Source organism: Ananas comosus, linkage group 12 (genome assembly GCF_001540865.1).
Source record: "Ananas comosus cultivar F153 linkage group 12, ASM154086v1, whole genome shotgun sequence".
NCBI lineage: Eukaryota > Viridiplantae > Streptophyta > Magnoliopsida > Poales > Bromeliaceae > Ananas > Ananas comosus.
In genome coordinates this window covers 9,800,175-9,820,513 of record NC_033632.1, presented here as the reverse complement: position 1 = coordinate 9,820,513, position 20,339 = coordinate 9,800,175, and the positions used below count along the sequence as shown (strand labels likewise).

At 32.9% G+C, this 20,339-nt stretch overlaps 1 protein-coding gene across 1 annotated transcript; it reads right to left on the bottom strand.

Moving 5' to 3' along the window:
• On the bottom strand, positions 2,581-7,330 carry LOC109717900. Its single transcript, XM_020243852.1, has 4 exons — positions 7,041-7,330; positions 6,416-6,624; positions 4,137-4,209; positions 2,581-3,386 (listed from the first exon to the last, which is right to left on the bottom strand). The coding sequence occupies exons 1-4, from the start codon at positions 7,222-7,224 to the stop codon at positions 3,214-3,216; spliced, it is 639 nt and encodes a 212-aa protein (XP_020099441.1). The 5' UTR covers positions 7,225-7,330; the 3' UTR covers positions 2,581-3,213.

Below are 20,339 nucleotides of genomic sequence, written 5' to 3'. Positions count from 1 at the left end.
GTTGACGTCCCTACTAGTTAGAGCAAAATTAATTACGATATTCTAGAAATGTTGTATTATAATTTGAGCTTAATTTACGGCAAACTAAGTAACTAAATGAGCATTTTCAACCAAAAATCATTTTGGTCCTCTCCGCATGTGTCGTAGTCATATGAAGTGACGTATTATGTCATTTATGTAATAATAAATTGATTTGAATCCATAGTATTTGGAGCTGTTGCTTATTTAGCTCTGACTATTATTTAAAATTTTTAAATTTATTCTAAAATTATCAAAATACCTCTCTAAATCCATATTTTCATTAGTAAACCCTAGGATTTTGGAGATATTTGAAAGATTTTTTGGAAATCAATTCGGACATTTTGGTCAACCAAGTATATATATTAGATATTTGGCTAAATTACAGAAAACATCTTTGTCAAAACCCAATTTTTCATCTTTTTCTGTCATTTAAAAACCTACACTTTGCCCCCTCATAAAATAAAAAATGTTCACATGGGGTATGGTATGAACTGTGATGATAAAATGACTATTTTGCCCCTCACTATTTTGTCTCTCACTATGTTCACAGATGTTCACAGGAAAGAAGGCTGAAGGCATTTTTGGCATAAAAAATATATAATAATATTTTATAAACGGAACCCTATAACGAAGTAATAACGGCAGGGGCCGAAGTAAACATTTTTTATTTTACAAAAGGACAAAGTATAGATTTTTAAATGACAGGAAAAAAAATGAAAAATCGGATTTTGACAGAAAAATTTTATATAATTTAGCCTAGATATTTTTAAAGTTTTAGCGGGTATTTAGGCATCATCCCTATTTTTTTTCAATATAGTTCGTTACTTATAATGAATCAAAAATATTTTCATTTAAGATTTAAGTATATATTTTAGTGCTGACACCGAGATAAGGACAAATCTGAGAGAGATACATAGCACTAAAAAAGGTTTGGTATACGGTTCAAGCTTCGGTAAACAACTATGCCGAAGGCTATTTTAGATAATGACTTCGACAAAAGGGATTAACTTTCGTAACATGTGACATATCGAAGGCATTTTCAAATAGAGGCTTCGGTGAGGGCGAGAAATTCAAAATTAAAAGTACTATAAAGTTCAAACAAAAAATGCGAAAAAATTAAGAAATTGGCTAGGATCGATTAGGGAACAATTTTGTAAATAAGATATAATTACCTACATAAATCACTCCAATATGACTATGCTAGATTTGAGCCTAGCGACTACAGGAAAGAAGGAAGGCAACAAAGAAAGAAAGGGGATAATCAGTAACTAGGCTTAGAAGTAGCTGTGATACTGCTCGATTTCGGCCTGGGTCAAGCGTTTTAGCTTAAATGGGCCAGCATCCTCCCCTTCCCTGTGGCGGGAGGTCATTTGGGTTGAGTCATGTTCGAAATGGCGTGGGGTTGAGTTGGGCCGAGTAATGTTCGAAGTGACGTGAGGCTGGTTGGGCCGAGTCATAATCGAGACTTGTGGGCGCTATATCTGTACACTTTAAATGAATTTGTTGTGTATTTCTAAAAGCTCGAGTTTTTAGAATTAATGATTAGCGCCAACGATCCGACAAAGCGTATGAAGTGGTTGAAATCTGAGAGGCCAAATGCTTTATAATTTGGCCAAACACCTCAAGGCTTAAACCGCTCAGGTTAAGGCGAACTTGATTGGACTATTTTCTCTTCGATCAGCGCTTGAGATATAAGTCAAGAAGCAAACTAATCAGAGCGCAACTTGTGTTCTGTCCTTGCTTTCCCTGCCAATAATATGTTAAAATTTCAAAATTCTAAGTCAAATTGCTTGTGCATGGGAATGAAATCTCAAGGAGACCCCCATTATCCAACTTCATACAAAGAGGTGCTCCTCACAAAGTGTAGAATCCCCCGGATGCGTTCACGAGAATTTCATTTATCATCAACTCCATGATCCATAATTCGAAGCCTCAGTTGCACAATTGGCCACTAAACTTTACTCATTTTACATTTCGGCCCCTAATTTGTTGTTTTTTTCCCCTACTAGTATTCGATCTCTAACCTTTATATCTTGGTACAGTTAGACCCCAACTATCCCATTTTTTATTAATTTTTTATTTTGATGAAGTAGGTCATGTCAACTTCAATAAAGTACTGTCTACTCAGATAGATTATCACTATGGTTTAGTGGCACCTATTCAATCTCAGCATTGATTTTGGTAAGCTTCTGGAAGAACTTGACGGCACGTGAATCTTCGCAAGGTGTCAAATACTCAAAATTCGATAATTTAGCATTATGTGCGAGATCGAGGCAGTCGTAGGCCTAGAGGACAATATTGAGCGTGGTGAGAGTGGTGTTGATGTGATCGGTGCACATATGGAAGAAAAGGTTGGAGATCGATCAAAGTGTAAAAAAGGTGAGGTTAGGAAACAATGTGTAAAGGTTAAGTTAAGAAGAAAAGAGACTAAAATGAAAAATCGGATACAGGTTGGAGACCACCATACACGGAACGATAAAATACCATATTTTCTGCACAATTTATAATTCAAATCTACTTCAATAAACTCCGCCTTAACAACTACACAGAGAAGTAACAATCTCTATAAACATTCTTGTTAATTTCATTGGTTTATATCAAATTTACAAATTTTCGGATCGAGATAAAATTGTTTAAATTACATTCTGTAGTCTTCTTAGAAAAGGTTAAATACACCAAAGCTATCTGAAAACTTTCACTAATTTGGTGATAGGCATATGAACTCTAAAATTTTACATTTGCCATCTGAACTTTCAAATTTTTACAAATAACCATCTATTTTTGTATTCATCAATTTTGAAGTTACTATTATTAGCCAAATGGTCAAAGAAACTTCTGGATGCCAAAAACTACTTTTATGAGTGAAATTGACTATAATTTTTATATTTTATTTCTAATAATCAAATGTTAAAAAATAAATGTTTTACTGCAAGATCAAATTTTGACGGCAAAAAGATCTCATTTTACATTGCTTGGGCGAGTCTTTAACGATTTCCTGACCATTTGGTTAATTGTCAGTAACCTCAAAACTAATAGAATACTTATCTAAGATAGTTAACTACAGAAGATCGAAAGTATATATAGTTGCAAACGTAAAACTTCTAATGTTTATATGGCTATTCGTAAACGCGCGGAAGTTTAAATGGTTCTGCTGCATTCAACGCTTTTAGGAATACATAGTGAGGGTATGAATTATTTCTCCTCACTCTCCTCTCCTTTCCAAACAGGGAGGATGCCCTGAGCAGCCAATCTCTTCTCCACCCAGAAAACAACATGCCTTGCTGTGATCCTTTTCTCATCAATGAGGAAGGGCTCAACAGTGCTTGGCACTGAGCCATATGAGCTTAATGAGAAGCCCTTTGGACCTGCAAAAAGTGCTTTTGAACTTCATTACATGACTTATAATGAATATAATAATAATTGGAAAAGCCAAAATAGTAGAAGTGGTTTTTTGGCATACATAACCCTTACAAACATGTGAAATTTTTGATAAAGTTTGTTTGTGTTCGTGCCGTTATCATGTATCTAAAAACTACCTAAGTTCCTATGCAGAAAGAAGTTTACTGAGTAAATAACACGGAAGAAAAACATGCATGCGTATAAAAATAGATTTTAGGATTGCAAAATGCAACTACCAAAAATTGTAATGCGGAACGCATCGTTGACAATATTGCACTATGAAATTTGAGAGTCAGCATTTTACGCCAAGTACATCATTTTTTAATTCAGGAACAACTATCAAACATGAAACATTTGGCAAACAATATTAAAAAGGGGCATAATGTTGGATCTAGAACATGTTTAAATGTGTTTAAAAGTTCTCAGAATAAAGAATAAGATGGTAATTTTAGCAACTGATAACTTTTTTATCATCTTGAACCACTTTGATTCCAGGGTAAGGCATGTGTTGAGGTTTACAGGTTTCTGGGAGACTTTTAGGTCACCACCAAAAGAGAGAGAGAGAGAGAGAGAGAGAGAGAGAGAGAGAGAGAGAGGATTGATGTTAGCTAAATTATATTACTATACATATAAATATGGATTATTCCTTCATATATGTGTACATATTGGATACATTGATATTACTATACATATAAATAGGCACATTAACAAATTACCTGTGAGGACTCCATTAGGAAAGAAGGCCCAGAAGCAGTATGGGATGTTGTTCTTTAAGAAAGAGCCCTCCAACTGTAATTCAATTAAACATCCAGGAAATTAAAAGGGTTAAAGTGTTATATAATTGTGCTATTTAGCATTGGCTATATGCACTTTACCTGCTTCAACTACTCATTCATACATTGAAGGGGTTTCAAATTATATATATATATCAACATCGAAAGAGTAAAAGAATGTCAAACTCTCACCAAAATTAAATTAACTTTGGTTAGATTCTATATCACAACTACTGCTGTTGGAAGGAGAGGAGTATTAAACTAAAAACTTTTATTAAATATTATTGGACTAAATTTCGGTGGTGGATTAATTTTCACATATTTACAGCAATCTATATATAGTCATAAATCAAAATCTTAATAGCAATAGTTGAATAAGATTTAAACTTATCTCTTATACCTAACCAACAAAATATTAAGAGATAAATTTGACAGAAATAAATCTAAACTTATCAAAAATATTGGGTTACTTATCAACATTATTGAAAAGTTCACTAATAAATATTTTTCTCCTCATGTCAAAGTCATCCGCCCGACGACTGCCAGATAATTGGTTTGGGACTTCAATTTATCCCTGTAGTGTAATTCATATTTACTTTGTCATTATGTGGTTTAAAACATTGCAATTAACTATTTTTTTTGATTTAGCACATTATTATTTTGTTGCTATGTGGTTCAAAAATTTACACTTAACTATTTTGTGGTTACTTTACTATCCTATTTGTTAGTAAATCTTTTCAGTAAAAAAAAGGATAAACTCATATAATAGTTAAATATAAGTTTTTGAACCACATGTAGATCCTCAGCAGATCAAACCTTACCACAAGATTTTACAATAATAGAAACAACAGTACGAAGCAAAACAATAAGTCACTTGTCTTTTTAAGGTAAAAATATAAAAAATTTATCTGAACTTTAGTCCTTTCTGGTTCAACTACTAGACATTTTAAGATTTTGATACTGGTACTCAATCTTTCAATTTATTTGATTCAAGTCATCTGATAGTCCTTCTGTTTTAAAACTTGTGCTCATTACTTACTTTTATGAAATTGTATAGCATGGATTACGTGGAATATACTATGTAAACCTGTAAAATATAACAATATATTCAAATTTGAAATAGAAGAGTCATTTAATGACTCAAATTAAAATATTAAAAGAAAATGTGTAATAAACTTATGTGAAATATGGATTATTTTGAATCTGCTATTCAATCTTTCAGAATTTTGATTTTACTTCCCCATCTTTTAATTTTTTTAATTTGAGTCAGTTAACGATAAATGGGCTTCAAAATTTAAGCTATTTACCTGCTTAAATAAACTTATAGTTGCAAAAATTGCACGAAATATACTAATTAAAACTTATAAATATAAGCGACGCATTCAAATTTTAAAGTCAAAATACTATCGACTGATTCAAATCAAACAAATTAAAAGGCTGGATAGTAAAATTAAAATTATGAAAGATTGGATAAGTGATTCATAATGGTTTATAGTTCTATACATTTTTTACATTAAAGAAATTAGTAGCAAAATCAAAACTTCAGTAGAATAGATGGTTTAAATCAAGTTGGATCATTGTTCAGGTAAGTTGTGTACTTTATTGCCTATCTTAATATTAATATACTACACTTTTAACAACGGCCAATTGGTATAAAAATTATAGTAATATTTGGAATGACCACTATTCTCCAAAAACTTAAAATTACCGGAAAACGATCTTTCAATATTTATATTCAACACACCCTAATATTTGGGCTAAAGACGGTTTGATAGGTCCAAGACGTGACAAGAATTAAACGGGAGAAAATTAAATAACGCCAAGAGTCTGGCAGTATTCAAACTCAGGACATGCTGCATTGATACCATATTAAATTATATGAAATAATTATTCTTTAAAATCCTAAGTTACTAGAGTACGATGTTTTTAATATTTATATTCAACAATTATTTGGTTCACAATTCATACTTTAGAAAATTTACGGCGACCCCCTAAACTATAGGCTATAGTGAAATAGACCCTCCAACATTATTCTTTCCTCATATACTAACTTCTAATTCAATTCATAAAGATTACTTAAATCAGAAGAATCAATTTTTTTTTGAAAAAAAAAGAAAAAGAAAGTTGAGGGCTCAATTTTGGAACAAAAGAAACTAAACAAAATTACAAAGGAGACAAAGATAATCAATGAGTAAGTATACATGTATATGTATGTCACTAACCCTGTTATCCTGAAATGAGAGCTCAACTTGTGACACATCCTCTTGGGCTTCAAGAGTGGATCTTAATGCAGGAATCACTTCCTCTTCCATAAGCTCAGGAAGTGCTTTTGCAGGAGCCTTTTTCGCCTTCCCCGGCACCGCTTTCGCCGCCGGAGTCGCCGCCTTCGACTCCGCCTCCGCCTCCGCCTCTCCTCCCTCCTTATCAGTCACTGCAGCAAAATATTTCATAACCATATTACTGTTAAATAATACGAAACAACCGTTGTTCCGTGAATATTTTTGTACTTAACAATTGCTACCATGATCACATTTTCAACAAAACTTCACAAAGTTTAGATTAATAAAAAAAAAGAAGAAGATGTAGTTACAAGTTGCAGTAGAAGATTCTTGTGATCAGTTACTACAAAAATCATAAACTTTATATTACTACCATGATCACATTCTCAACAAAACTTCACAAAGTTTAATTAGAATAAATTAATTACATGAGAGAGAACAGGAAAGTTAAAAAGAAGAAGAAAAAGATGTAATTACAAGTGACAGTAGTAGGAGAATCTTATCAGATTAGTACAAAAATCATGAACTTATTATTACCATAATCACATATTTTTGAACAAGATTTTACCAATTGCAGTAGAAGACTCTTGCACTGCCGAAGAGATGACGGCGCAGCGACGCGAAAATCGGCATTTTTTCGGTTCAATTCGGCGGTCGCCGACCGCAGGGGAATTCGCAAAGAATGGCAGAATCTTCCTCCTTAGATGATGACTTGTTAGAGGGCTAAATGTGTTGAGAGATTGAGAAGCCATTGAGGAGGAAAAAAGAAAAAAGAAAAGAAAAAAAAAAGGTAAAAAAAAAAAAAAGAAAATTGGCTAACAGTGCTTAGCTTGGTTCTTTTTTTTTCCCTTTTTTTTTTTTTTTCTTGAATCCGATAAAGTTGTTTATTTCTTTTAAATTTTTTTTGAAGTGAGAGGAAGAGGAATGGAGAGAGAGAGAGAGAGAGAGAGAGAGGATTTGAATGGTGGAGTGAGAAGGGGTTGTGGTTTGAGTTCATTTGGGAAGGAGAGGGAGTGGTGGGAAATGTGGGGGGGATTTTGTTACAGATGATTCTATCCACAGGTTGTTTGGATGGTCCAACACACTCNGCTAGAGAAGACACTTAACATTTTTTTTTTTTTTTTTTGAGAGAGATAGATAGCACGTTATCTGTTTCGTTTATTTTATTTAGAAATAAACTTAGCTATAAATATGAATCAATAAGGATTCGAACTTGGGTCTCGGATATCAACCACCAAACCTTTTGCCATTTGCTGTAGGGACGGTCGGTAACATTTCTTGTTTATACATATATTTATATGGGTGTTGGGGTGTGGGTAGGGGTGGAAACGAGCCGAGCTCGAGCGAGCTTATGTCAGCTCAAATTCGGCTTGAAATTAATTTCGAGCCTAAATCTAGGCTCAAGCTCGCGCTTGAAATTAATTCGAGCCGAGCTCGAGCGAGCCAATTTCGAGTCGAGCCGAGCTCGAGCTCTAAACGAGCCGATTGAAATTCTCGACATTATATAATCAATAGTTTAATTTTATAGAACATTACCTATAATTTGATGTAATGTCCAATAGTTCAAAATACAAAATAATTGTAAGAATGGGAGTTAGGGTGACTGCCTGACTGGGGGAGGGTCAGAGAGAGAGAGAGAGAAGAGGGGAAAAAATTAGGGATTTAAAAATTTGAATGTTATCATATTTTAGGGTTATGTACAACAGTGAAAGTCTGAAAGAGAGAGTGTGTATGTAAATTTAAAGTTGGGCTCAATTGCACGGTTGTACTTGTTGGGTTTATTTTATGGCCAACAATAATGGCCCAAATTAAAATAAGCCTATATATAATTAAAATACATTATATTTATAAAATTTATATATATTATATATATATATATATATATATATATATATATATATATATATATATATATATAATATATATATATATATATATATATATAGAATTTGGCTGGAATACTATTAATAGTAAAACGCTCTTTTTGCTATCGAATTTTTAACCCTTGGATGAAAAATTATAAGTTCAGGATGATATGTCGGTTAGAGTTGAGTGGTGCTCCATGGTAGGGTTGAGTGTCCCCACTGGGTTATAGTATTTAACCAATGTTAGAAATAATAAAAGAGTTGATCCAAAGGCTAAAAAATTGGTAGCAACAATAGGATTTTGCTACTAATAGTACCGCAGTCTAACTCTCTCTCTCTCTCTCTCTTCCTCCCCTCTGCCCATCCTATAGTGGTCCTATCTGTTGGGCCACAGGGGCCTACCCCATCATCTCTCTCTCCGAGTCACCTAGAGCTCTCACCTCTAATTCGCGCCTGAATGCCTGAGGCAACAGAATAGAACAAGGTAGAAGCGGCTAACATGAGTGAGGTTGATTTCTCTCTATCGTGTAACACACGCTCGCGAGATCAGGCCAGGATGGTCAGTTAAGCTCATCGTAGATCAGGAGAGAACCTGATAACCCCGGCATCATCTCTCGTCCCTCGAATCCATTTCTCTCTCCTCACAAGTCACACCCCCAGTCTCCCTCTCTCTCCCGTCTCTCGTCTCTCTATATTATAATATATTTTATATATATATATTATATATTGCTATCTAACTTTTATGAAAAGACCACTCCCCTTGTACTCATAAATTTTAATCGTTGATTGATGGAATTGTGTGTTAGGATGATAGTGGTCCCACTTAATATAAGCGTCACCCTAGGGTTATGGGTAATTGGTTGATATTATATGATCTAACGGTGAAAGAATGATCAATGGAATAAATCTAAAGAGCGAAAAAATTAATGAGTAATAAGAGAACCATACTCATAGAAGTATAGTAGCCGTGACTCAATATATATATATATATATATATATATATATATATATATATATATATATATTCGAACTTTTCGAGCTTTTCGAGCCTAATTCGAACGAGCCGAGTAATACTCAAGCTCGGCTTGAAATGAATTTCGAGCCTTTTATTTTGTTCAAGCTCGGCTCATTTAATTTCGAGTCGAGCTCGAGCGAGCCAAATATCGAGCCGAACACGAGCCGAACGCGAGCCGGCTCGCTCGTTTGCCAGCCCTAGGTGTGGGGGGTGTGTTTTCACTTTGTCTTTTGCCATTTATTATAAGCTAAATTTAAATTTTTTTAATTTTTTTTTGTTTTTTTATATTCTTGGGTAGAGTATGTATGGGATAGTTCCGTACTATCTCAATATTGCAAGTTAGTACACTGCTTTTTTTTATTTTTTTAAGGTTAATTATATTATTGGCCCTCAACATTTGCACCATTTTTCACTTAAGCCTCCAATTTTTTTCTTTTTTTTTGCAATCAAGTCTTGATCTTTTGATTTTATTATAATTACGTTCCAGTCTTTAAAAAAAGGAGTTAATTTAATGGACTTGCCATATCAGCGCCTACGTGCCTTTATTTTGCATGTCAATTTTGGTTCTTAAACTTTATATATTTTTCACTTTAGTCCTCAAAAATAAAAATTTAAATTTTTTAATTTAAATTCAAAATTAATATTAAATTGAAATTTAAAACTAATCAGAAATTAGAATTCTAAATTTGAATTTAAAACTACAAATTTGATTTAAAGCTGAATTAAAATTTTGAATTGAAATTGAAATTTGAAATTTCAAATTTAAATGAAACCTAAATTTTTTTATTTTGATTTTGATATTTGAATTTTCATTTAAAATCAAAATTTCGAAACTAAAATTTAAATTTAAAATCTGAATTTGAATCTAAAATCAAATTCAAAATTTTGACTTTAAATTTTAAATTTGAATTCAAATTTTAAAATTTGAATTTGAGATCAATTCTAAATTTGAATTTAGACTTCGAATTCAAATTAACATTTTGAATTTGAAAGTCCAAAACAAAGTTTGAAATTAAATTAGAATTAGAATTCAAAATGTGAATTTGAATCTAAAATTAAATACAAAATCAAAATTTGAATTTAAAATCTAAATTTAAATAAAAATTTTGATTTGAATTTATAATTTAATTCAAAATATAATTTAAATTTTAAATTTAAATTGTATAATTAGCCGGCGCTGACACAGCGTTTCTGTAGTGCTGACACGGTGCTAACGCGGCATTTTTTGTCAATTTGAGCATCCGTTCTGATGGCTGGAATTTAATTGTAATGAAATCAAGAGGTTAGGAACTAGAGTGCAAAAAAGAAATGTTAGGGTCGAACGGATGGAATTTAATTGTAATGAAATCAAGAGGTTAGGAACTAGAGTGCAAAAAAGAAAGGTTAGGGTCCAATGGTGTAACTAATCCATCTTTTTAGTTAGGGCAATTTCAAATGCGACCATCAAAAAGCTATTTTGTGGGCTGTTGATTGGGTGGATACGATTCATTTGATGGGGAGGAAACACCAAAAATGTATAACAAAATGGCCCAAAATTTGGCCCTGGGTTTTCTGGGAGTGTTAACATCATTCAGTAACTTGGTGAGGCGCATAGGCCATTGTGTTGTAGTGTAAAATTATGAGTAAGCATTTGGACCGGATATATGATATTGAAACCTCAACCTCGGCTTAAGCCCATTTACTAAATAACAAAGTGATTGCCCAGTTTGATTGGCCTAATGCTCCTCTTGTTTATTTATTTATTTTTATTTTTATTTTTTTTAGGCAAAAATTGATTGCAGCTAAGGCTTAGGCTTTGTTTGGGGTTGTGGGAAGATTGCGTTATCTGCCACAAAAAAGTACGATAGAAAAATATCATGTTTGTTTCCGTATGTAATTATTGCGTTCTGCATATCGCAATGAGTCTGTTACGATATATCTTTTCGCGGTCCTATGGAAAAACGCAAAAGTCTAAATATTCTTCGAGAATTTGGCTCTACAAAAAATATAGATTTACTAATTATTTCAGGGATATTTTAAGATAGATGATCTCCCTGTGCCAATAATCATACACTGTTTATCAAATAAATTATACCCAACAACAAAGGCAAATGCCAAAGAAGCTTGTATTCTTATTATTTACATATAGTTGATGTAGTTATAAAGACAACATAGTAGTTAAAAATTTAGCAGTTATAACTATAATCACTACAATAAAATTAGGTTATAGGGACGCATGTTAGGGACACTTTTGTTTAAGTGTCTCATTTATGTCAAAATTTTAAAAAACATCTACTAATCTCTAAATATAAAGCCGAATCCAATAAAAAATAAAATGTTATTATACTCAACCCACCCAACCCAGCCCATTTGGTCCGATTCTAAACAAAAAGGAAAAAAAAAGAAAAATCGATTGCCATCTCCCATTCTCCCCTCACTCAATCTACTGAAATCCTAGACGAAAGGCCCTTCCCTCTCGTTCTCCTCCGCCACCGCAGCCAACGAGGTAGAGTTCCGACGGTTGCTAGATGCTTAAATAGGTGTTGCTAAATTAGCAGCACTTTTTTAGGTTATAGCGACACTCCTTAACTGTCGCTATATACCTTGCGACTCCACATATAGCAACACTTTTTAACAGTGTCGGTAATTTAGCCAGCAACACTTTTTTTTGACCTATGCCGATATTTAAAAGTGTCGCTATAGACCGTTTTTATTGTAGTGAATATATATTCTTATTTGGTTGGATAAAGTGAAAAGCATTTCAACTATAAATAAATTAGTTGTCTGGTTGCATGCAATTAGGAACCGTATTTACAAATTTTATTACTTCATGCCTAGGGTGATGAGGTTACCTCAATTGTAGAAAGAATATTTTTCATTCAAAAGATGATTAGATAGGTTAGTTTCATTTTATGTCTAAAATTTCTTTCTTCAACCACTATAATTAAAACTGCGGCCAATTGGAACAAAGTTCTTGCTCACATCTTGTTGCATTTATAATAGAACAACAACCACGTGCAACCGAACTAGCATCAAGCCTAAGCACAATTTGAGCCCAAAATTCTTTTCGAAAGCTAGGTCAAACACCCACTTAGCTATTATTCTATAGGGTAAAATGGTACGACAGTGTTTGTATTTGCCAAAATTGTAATTTACCCCAAATTTTTTTATTTATTGTCATAGATTACTTTCTAAACTTTTTTCTAATTTTCTGAAACATCAGTTAACATTGATTCTTGTTTTGGAATTCAAAATCTCTTATCATATGTTAAATACAATATTTTAGAAATCCAATCAGCCATATGTTAGAAGTTCAGCTAGAGTCAAACTGTAAAATAATAGTAATATAAAAGACTAAATTATAGAAAAATTTCCTGTCAAAACACGATTTCTCACTTTCCTTCCTGTCATTTAGAAACTTACACTTTGCCACCTTATAAAATAAAAAATGTTCATTTCACTCCCTGCTGCTAGTGATCCATTGGGGTTACGTTTATAAAATATTATTATATATTTTTTATGCCAAAAATACCCCACCGTCTTCTCTCATGTTGCCTCGTCCACCTCTGCTGCCTCGCCCTCGCCCACATCTTCGTCCATGCCGACAAACACTCTCTCGCCCTCCTTTGCCGCCTCGCCTTCGCCCTCACCCTCACCCTTGCCCTTGCCCTTGCCCGTCTAGATTTTCTCGATTTCCTCCGGCCTCGATTTCCTCACTACTGTCGCCGAATGGAGGGGCGGCGAGGTGGCATGAGGAGAAGGGGAGTAGGCGGGGAAGAAAATGGAGACGAACTCCGACCGATTAAGGCGCAAAAAATAGAAGAGAGGAGGCGGCGGATGAGCGAGATGAGGGAGAAGACGAAAATGGTGAGGGACAAATTGGTCATTTCGTCATCATAATTCACACCGTACCCCCATGAACATTTTTCATTTTATAAGGGGGCAAAGTGTAGGTTTTTCAATGACAGGGGGAGAAGTGAAAAAGTGGGTATTGACGGGGGGAGTTTTATGTAATTTAGCCATATAAAAAATATAAATAGCATGTCTGTAAATATGCTATTTAAAAAAAGATTAATTTCTTTATTGTGTTTAGAGATAATATTTATGTCTGTTTCAGCATATGTTGCTTACCTTGTTAGTTTTTTAGAGTGGCAGAGGCAGTTAATAACCAGGGTTTACTTGAACCAGCTAGTGTTTTTTTTTTCCTCCTTTTCTTTTAGAGAGAAAGAAATGTAGCATGCCACCCGCTTTGTTAATTTCTTTTTAGAAATAAACTTAGCTGGAAATGTGAATTAATTATGATCGAACTTGAGACCTTGGGTACCAATCACCAAACACTTTGTCACTTGCTGTAGGGAAGGTCCGTAACCAGCTAGTTCATTAGTTTTATAGGTTAATCGATTGGTTCATCCCGTTCATATTGGTTCAACCTAGGTTTGCTCTAGAACGGCTTTCCAACCTTAGACCAAATCTGCAGTAAGGCCATGGCCATCATACTAGTTCCTGATAACTAGGGGTGACAATCGAGCTCGCTATTCAGGAGCTAGCTTGTGTTTGGCTCGAAGTGAGCTCGGAATCGAATCGCTCGTTTAGTAAATGAGCCGAATACGAGCTGAATTTTTCAGCTTGCTTAATAAACGAGCCGAACACGAGTAGGGTCAACTTGCTCGTGTTTAGCTCGATAACCACTTGAATATATATATTTTATATTCATATAAGTTATAAATAAATAATTAAATATATAAAATATAAATTTTTATTATTTAATTTTTAGTCCAACCTAAATATAAAGTCCAACTCAATTCTAAAAAAGCTCATTTACATGTAAAGTTTCAATAATTGCATCAAAATCTAATGAGCAAGATCTAAATTTTTTTTCCTATAAATATATCTTGTTTAATTCTTTTAACTTATTGTTCGTGAGCTAGCTTGTTAATAAATGAGCCAAATACGAGCGAAAATTTTTGACTCAATACTTTAATGAGTCAGCTCGTGTTCGGCTCATAGACGCCCCTACTGATAACTTGATTCCACTGGCCTGTCCAGTTTGGTTTTTTGAAATCATGTGTACTGGGCTTTTTCTGTGGGCTTGGGCTTATTACTATTCTCCAAGGCCCATTGTTTTGGGCTTATCACCATTTTTAACTAACTTCTTTGCTACAAAATTAATTGTTGTACTTTAATGAACCTAGATAGGGCTCTTCTCTCATTGGTGGTTGGGATCAAGTCACTTATTCACATGTGATGCATATGAGTCATATTCTAACAATCACATGATATAATGAAAGGAGTTTAAAACATGAGTAAGCTGTGATTATTTTAAAATTTAAGTAGAATGATATTTAAATTGTTGTTCTAATAGTATGTTAATCAAAAGCTTAAACAGATAGAGGATGATATATATAGATATTATTTATTTAATTATAGCTAACCGTCATTTTTAAGCCATTATCGACAGTTCGTGGAGCCCACCATGTCTCAAACCATGGATCAGATAATGAATAGCTTAAATTATTAATGATATGTTAATAGGCTTTTTCTACATGCATGGAGATAAACAAATCATATATACACTTAAGGGCCGGGCACATTAATTAGTGAAAGGTCTTTTATATTAATATTTATTTATTTTTATTATAAAGACTTGTTCTCACAATCACATGATGTGCAATTAAAGAATGAGGGCTCGTTTTAAGTATTGTTTCTAATCTTATATTAATCAATTAACAGTTTAAACTGATAGAGAATGATGAATAATCTATTTCATACCTAACTGTCTTCTTTTCATGCAGTTATCGACAGTTTGTGGAGCCCACCGTATCTGAGACTGCGTGATCTAGATCACCAATAGCTTAAATTATTGATAATATTTTAATTAATTAGGCATTGTAGTGTGTGGGGACAAACAAATAATTTAGCATTAATTATTATGCATTCTTGTAAATTAGATCTTGTCTCTTCTCTCAATGTTAAATTATTAAATTAATACAAGTAATAAAAGAATTGAGATAAGGTCATTCCAGAAGCAATACACATGTTTTTTTTTTAAAAAGTGGCCTAATTTTTATGCATCCCCACCTACCTCTTTATTGAGAACTACCACACAATGTTTCCTTTTGATAATTTAATGCCATGTCTATGTATCTTGCTTTGTACCATATAGTACTATTTAGTAAATCAACTTTATACATGTGACAACTTACAAATAAAATTTATAAAATTTAATTATTTATCTCAAAAACTTTGTCACCATTGGATTGGATTGAATTTGAGATATTTTCGATAAGCATAAGATGTTGACTTAAGGTGTCAGAGAAATGATGATGTGGTATATTTTGTCCTCAATAGAAATTTAGTTGTTTTATTAACTTGTTGATACTGATGTGTCCTTGCGATTGTAACGTCTAAACATAGAAGGTTGAACTATTTATTGGATACTAAATATACACAATTGATTCAGTAATAATTAATTTTTAACCTAGCGATCTAATCTTTAAAAAAATTATGTACAAAAATCAAAAGATCTAAAGACTGTGTATTTGGAGTAAAATGGATCATATATAGTTCAGTTACTTCAATACATTTTTACCCTAATATTTTAAAATGTATTTTACTTTACATATTGCAGTGACCCACCTCCTGATTGCTTACTCCTATACATATTGTTTCTTTTGATCATTTACAACTTTGTTACTCCCAAAGGAGAGAGAGAGAGAGAGAGAGAGAGAGAGAGAGAGAGAGCTCTAAAACTAAAGCCACATCCAACCACCTAGTTGACATACATTTTTGTCGTTAGGGAGAGAGAGAGAGTGTGTGTACACTTTGGCTCTATTTAGGATTGTGAAAAAATTATATTCCGTGCAATGAGAATTAAAGTATATAAAAAAAATCTACTTTGATCAATTCTATACGTAATATCATATTTGTGTATATAATAATTAATTAGTTATGATATATTTTGTATAATCATACAGAAAAATAAAATATCCCTCTCTACAATAGATGCTTCATGTTTGGAGAGAGAGAGAGAGAGAGAGAGAGAGAGAGAGAGAGAGAGAGAGGGGTTTTGGGCATTGAAACCAAAGCCACTAACAAACAACAATGGGTTGTACATTGTTTTGGGCTATTCATTTATGGGGCCATGTTCTTGATTAGGTTCCCAATCACTTTGTCTTCACTCCTTTTGATCCTCTTGCTGCACAAAAGCTACAAAAAGCACAGGTACGTAAGATTCCAATACAAAACAACAAACATGCTTTTCATCCTTCTAAGTCAAGAGTGATAATAATTAAATTTTAATATATATATATATATATATATATATATATATATATTTTGAGAGATAGGTAGCACGCTACCCACTTCGTTTTATTTCATTTAGAAATAAATTTAGCTATAAATATGAATCAATTAGGATTCGAACTGTATTGTCAACCTTATAGTTTCACATCTAATAATATATAGGTATAGACAGACAGAACTTATCTTAACTATGGATTATTTTGAATCGACTATTCAACATTCTAAAGTTTTAATTGTACTACTTAATTTTTTAGTTTATTTGATTTGAGATAGTTAATAACAACACTTTTACTGCAAAACTTAAATGCTCGTTTATCTTAACAGATTTAGTTAGTATATTTTATGTAATTTTTTGCAATTATAAGTTTGTTAAATTAAGTAGTTAGTTTAGATATTGAAGTTAAAGTATCGTTAACCGACTCAAATCAAATAAATTGAAAGATTGAGTAGTATAATCAAATTTTTTTAAAAGTTAGATAGCCGACTCAAAATAATCCATAATTTTATTAAGTTATGTACGTTTTTACCAAATATACATGGTAGAGGGTGAGAGCTTAATTTACATGTGGCTCATACGTTAATAACTTGGTGTTAATAATTTTGGCCATTTAGGCCCAATAAGTCTAGATTGCTAACAAGATCTACGATTAGGCCTTACATCTCCTGGCGGTCATAAATTATATATGACAAATTTGCATAAAAAATCTACTTATTTTGGACTTTTGCAAAATCGGGCTACCTTTTTTATTTTTACAGCTTCGATCCGCTTTTTCAGCAAACTGACCAAAATATCCTTCTACCTTTTTCTCTCTTCTCTTTTTTTTCTCTCGTTCTTTTTTTCTTTCTCTTCCCAGAGAGCGGCGAAGGCGGAGGAGGCAGCTTGTCCGGCGCATCCTTACCCTCGTCCACACACCCCCGCACCTTCCTCGCCCCCGATCCTGCCAAGGCCGCACCGCGACTTTTTTTTTTTTTCCTCTCCGACTCTTCTCCACCGTATAAATTTGAGAGTAATTTGTGAGCGATTTTGTGAGAGGAAGAAATCACATCCTCTATTAATTTATTATTTTGAGCGGGTTTTGAACGGTGGATTGTAGATCTAGTTCATCCGTAACCTGATCTACCGTGGGTTTGAGCGTTAGAAAACCTTCGTGGACAATCTGAGAACACGTGAACCAACCTCTGTGATCCGAAACTCATAGCATTCTAGCGCAAGTCGCTTCCGTAAAAGGTATAAACGAATGCTTCTACTGCGTTCTATAGTAAGTATAGATTAAATTCATAAACTCAGGTCAAATTCAACCAATGTATAATAATCAAATCTAATGATTTTTTTCTTGTGCTAATATTAAATGTTACAATGTTAATTAACAACACCACCAATTTGTGCTATGCCTTATACAGCATGGATTAAATAATCCATCTAGCTAACTTCACCTAACGCACCAACCCTTAATTAATTAACTTTTTAGTGCCTTATTCAATATCCATCCTAACTCTTCTTCAAGAAAATTGCTTTGCCCACATAAAAAATGCAATTTTTTACATGCGCTGATGTGACATTTCTCCTTCCCCACATGTATCACCACGTGTGCATAATTGTATAAAGAATGTAAACGAGCATAATGTTACTCAAAATAAATATGTCTTGATAATATGTTGCCAAAAATCTTAGCGTCTCGTTTTGTATTGCTTATCTTCAAAGGAGGAAAGAAAAAAATATTGATCTCAAAATCTTATGGTTTAATTGGTGCGAGGAAATGTGGTTATATTAGCAAAGATATATATGTAGTGTAACAACTAATAATGCTTTAAAATAAAATGTTGATTAAAGGAGGAGCATGTTTTTACATGCTTTTAGGGACACAATTTCTATCTCATAAATGAAATGAACCCAATAACATTGAATATAAAAATTATTAGTAGTATATATATATATATATATATATATATATATATATATATATATATATATATATATAGAATTGAGCTCCTATATTTTTAAAAGTACCAAGTTATTGATGCTTGTAGATTTTTAGCCATTGGATCAAGAGATATGCGTTAGGATGATGTGGGTCTCCTAGGGTTGAGTGGGTGGTTGGTTGAAAGTATAATTAATGGTTGAAAATAATTCGAGGAGTAGATCTAACGGTAAAAAACTTACAAGCATTAAGTGCTTGGTGCTTTTACAAGTACCATAGCTGGACTCTATATATATATATATAATATATATATACTATATATATATATATATATATATAATATATATATATATATATAGCAGGGTGCTGTGCTCTCAGGAGCACGAATCCCTCCGTGCTCCTGAGCCGTTTTCGATGATGGAGTTTCCGAATCGACAATCGGCTCCGTTAAACTTGATCTAGCGTATTCGAAGTTTCTAGAAAATAAGTTTTGCGATTTTTCGATATCATTTACTAGCAATCGAACTGATTTAAAATCAATAATTTTTAACGGTTGAAAATAAAAATCCTATAAAAAGTGTGTGATATAGCACTAAAATTTCGATAAAAATATTGATCTTGTTATAAATAGTATTAAAGAATTTGTATCAAAATTTCATCTGATTTGAATACTTCTACACTGTTAAACTTGAAAACGGCAGATATCAACCATTAAAAATTATGAATTTTGAATCCTTTCGATCACTAGGTAAATTATATAAAAAAATCACAAAAATTATTTTCTAGAAACTTCAAATGCGCTAGATCAAGTCTAATGGAGCCGATCGTCGATTCGAAAATTCCATCATCGAAAACGGCTCAGGAGCACGGAGGCCTCCGTGCTCCTGAGAGCACAGCAGCCCTGCTATATATATATATATATATATATAGTCCAGCTACTATACTGTTATGAGTATGATTGCCCTCGTACTCATAAATTATTTTCGATGATAGAGCTTCCGAATCAACGATCCAAACCGTTAAACGTTATTTAGAGCATTCAAAACGTCTAGAAATCAAATTTTATAATTTTTCAACATCATTTACCTTACGATCAAAAGGTCACAAAATTGACAATTTTTAACGGCCGGTATGAAATATTTACTAGTTTAACGGTGTAAAAGAATTGAAATCAGTTGAATTTTTGATAAAAAAATTCTATTCACTACATAGATAAAGATCAATAATTCCGATCTTAAGTTGAAGGATTCGAACATCCATTTTTAAGACATCGTTCGATTTTGACCGTTCATTTTATACTCGCTTGATGAACTTTCTTATGATTTTGAAAAATTACAAAATTTATTTTCTAGAAGTTTCAAATACTCTAGATCATATTTAACGGAGTGGATTGTCAATTCGGAAGCTCCATAATTGAAAACAACTTATGAGTATGAAGTGCTCTATACTCATAAGAGTAAGTAGCGCGCTCTAGCCTATATATGAGTCCGGCAACTATACTCTTATGAGTACGATCGCTCTCGTACTCATAAGTTGTTTTCGATGATAGAGCTTCCGAATCAACGATCCAAACCGTTAAACGTTATTTAGAGCATTCAAAACATCTAGAAATCAAATTTTATAATTTTTCGACATCATTTACCTTACGATCAAAAGGTCACAAAATTGACAATTTTTAACGGCCTGTATGAAATATTTGCTAGTTTAACGGTGTAAAAGAATCGAAATCGGTTGAATTTTTGATAGAAAATTCTATTCACTACATAGATAAAGATCAATAACTCCGA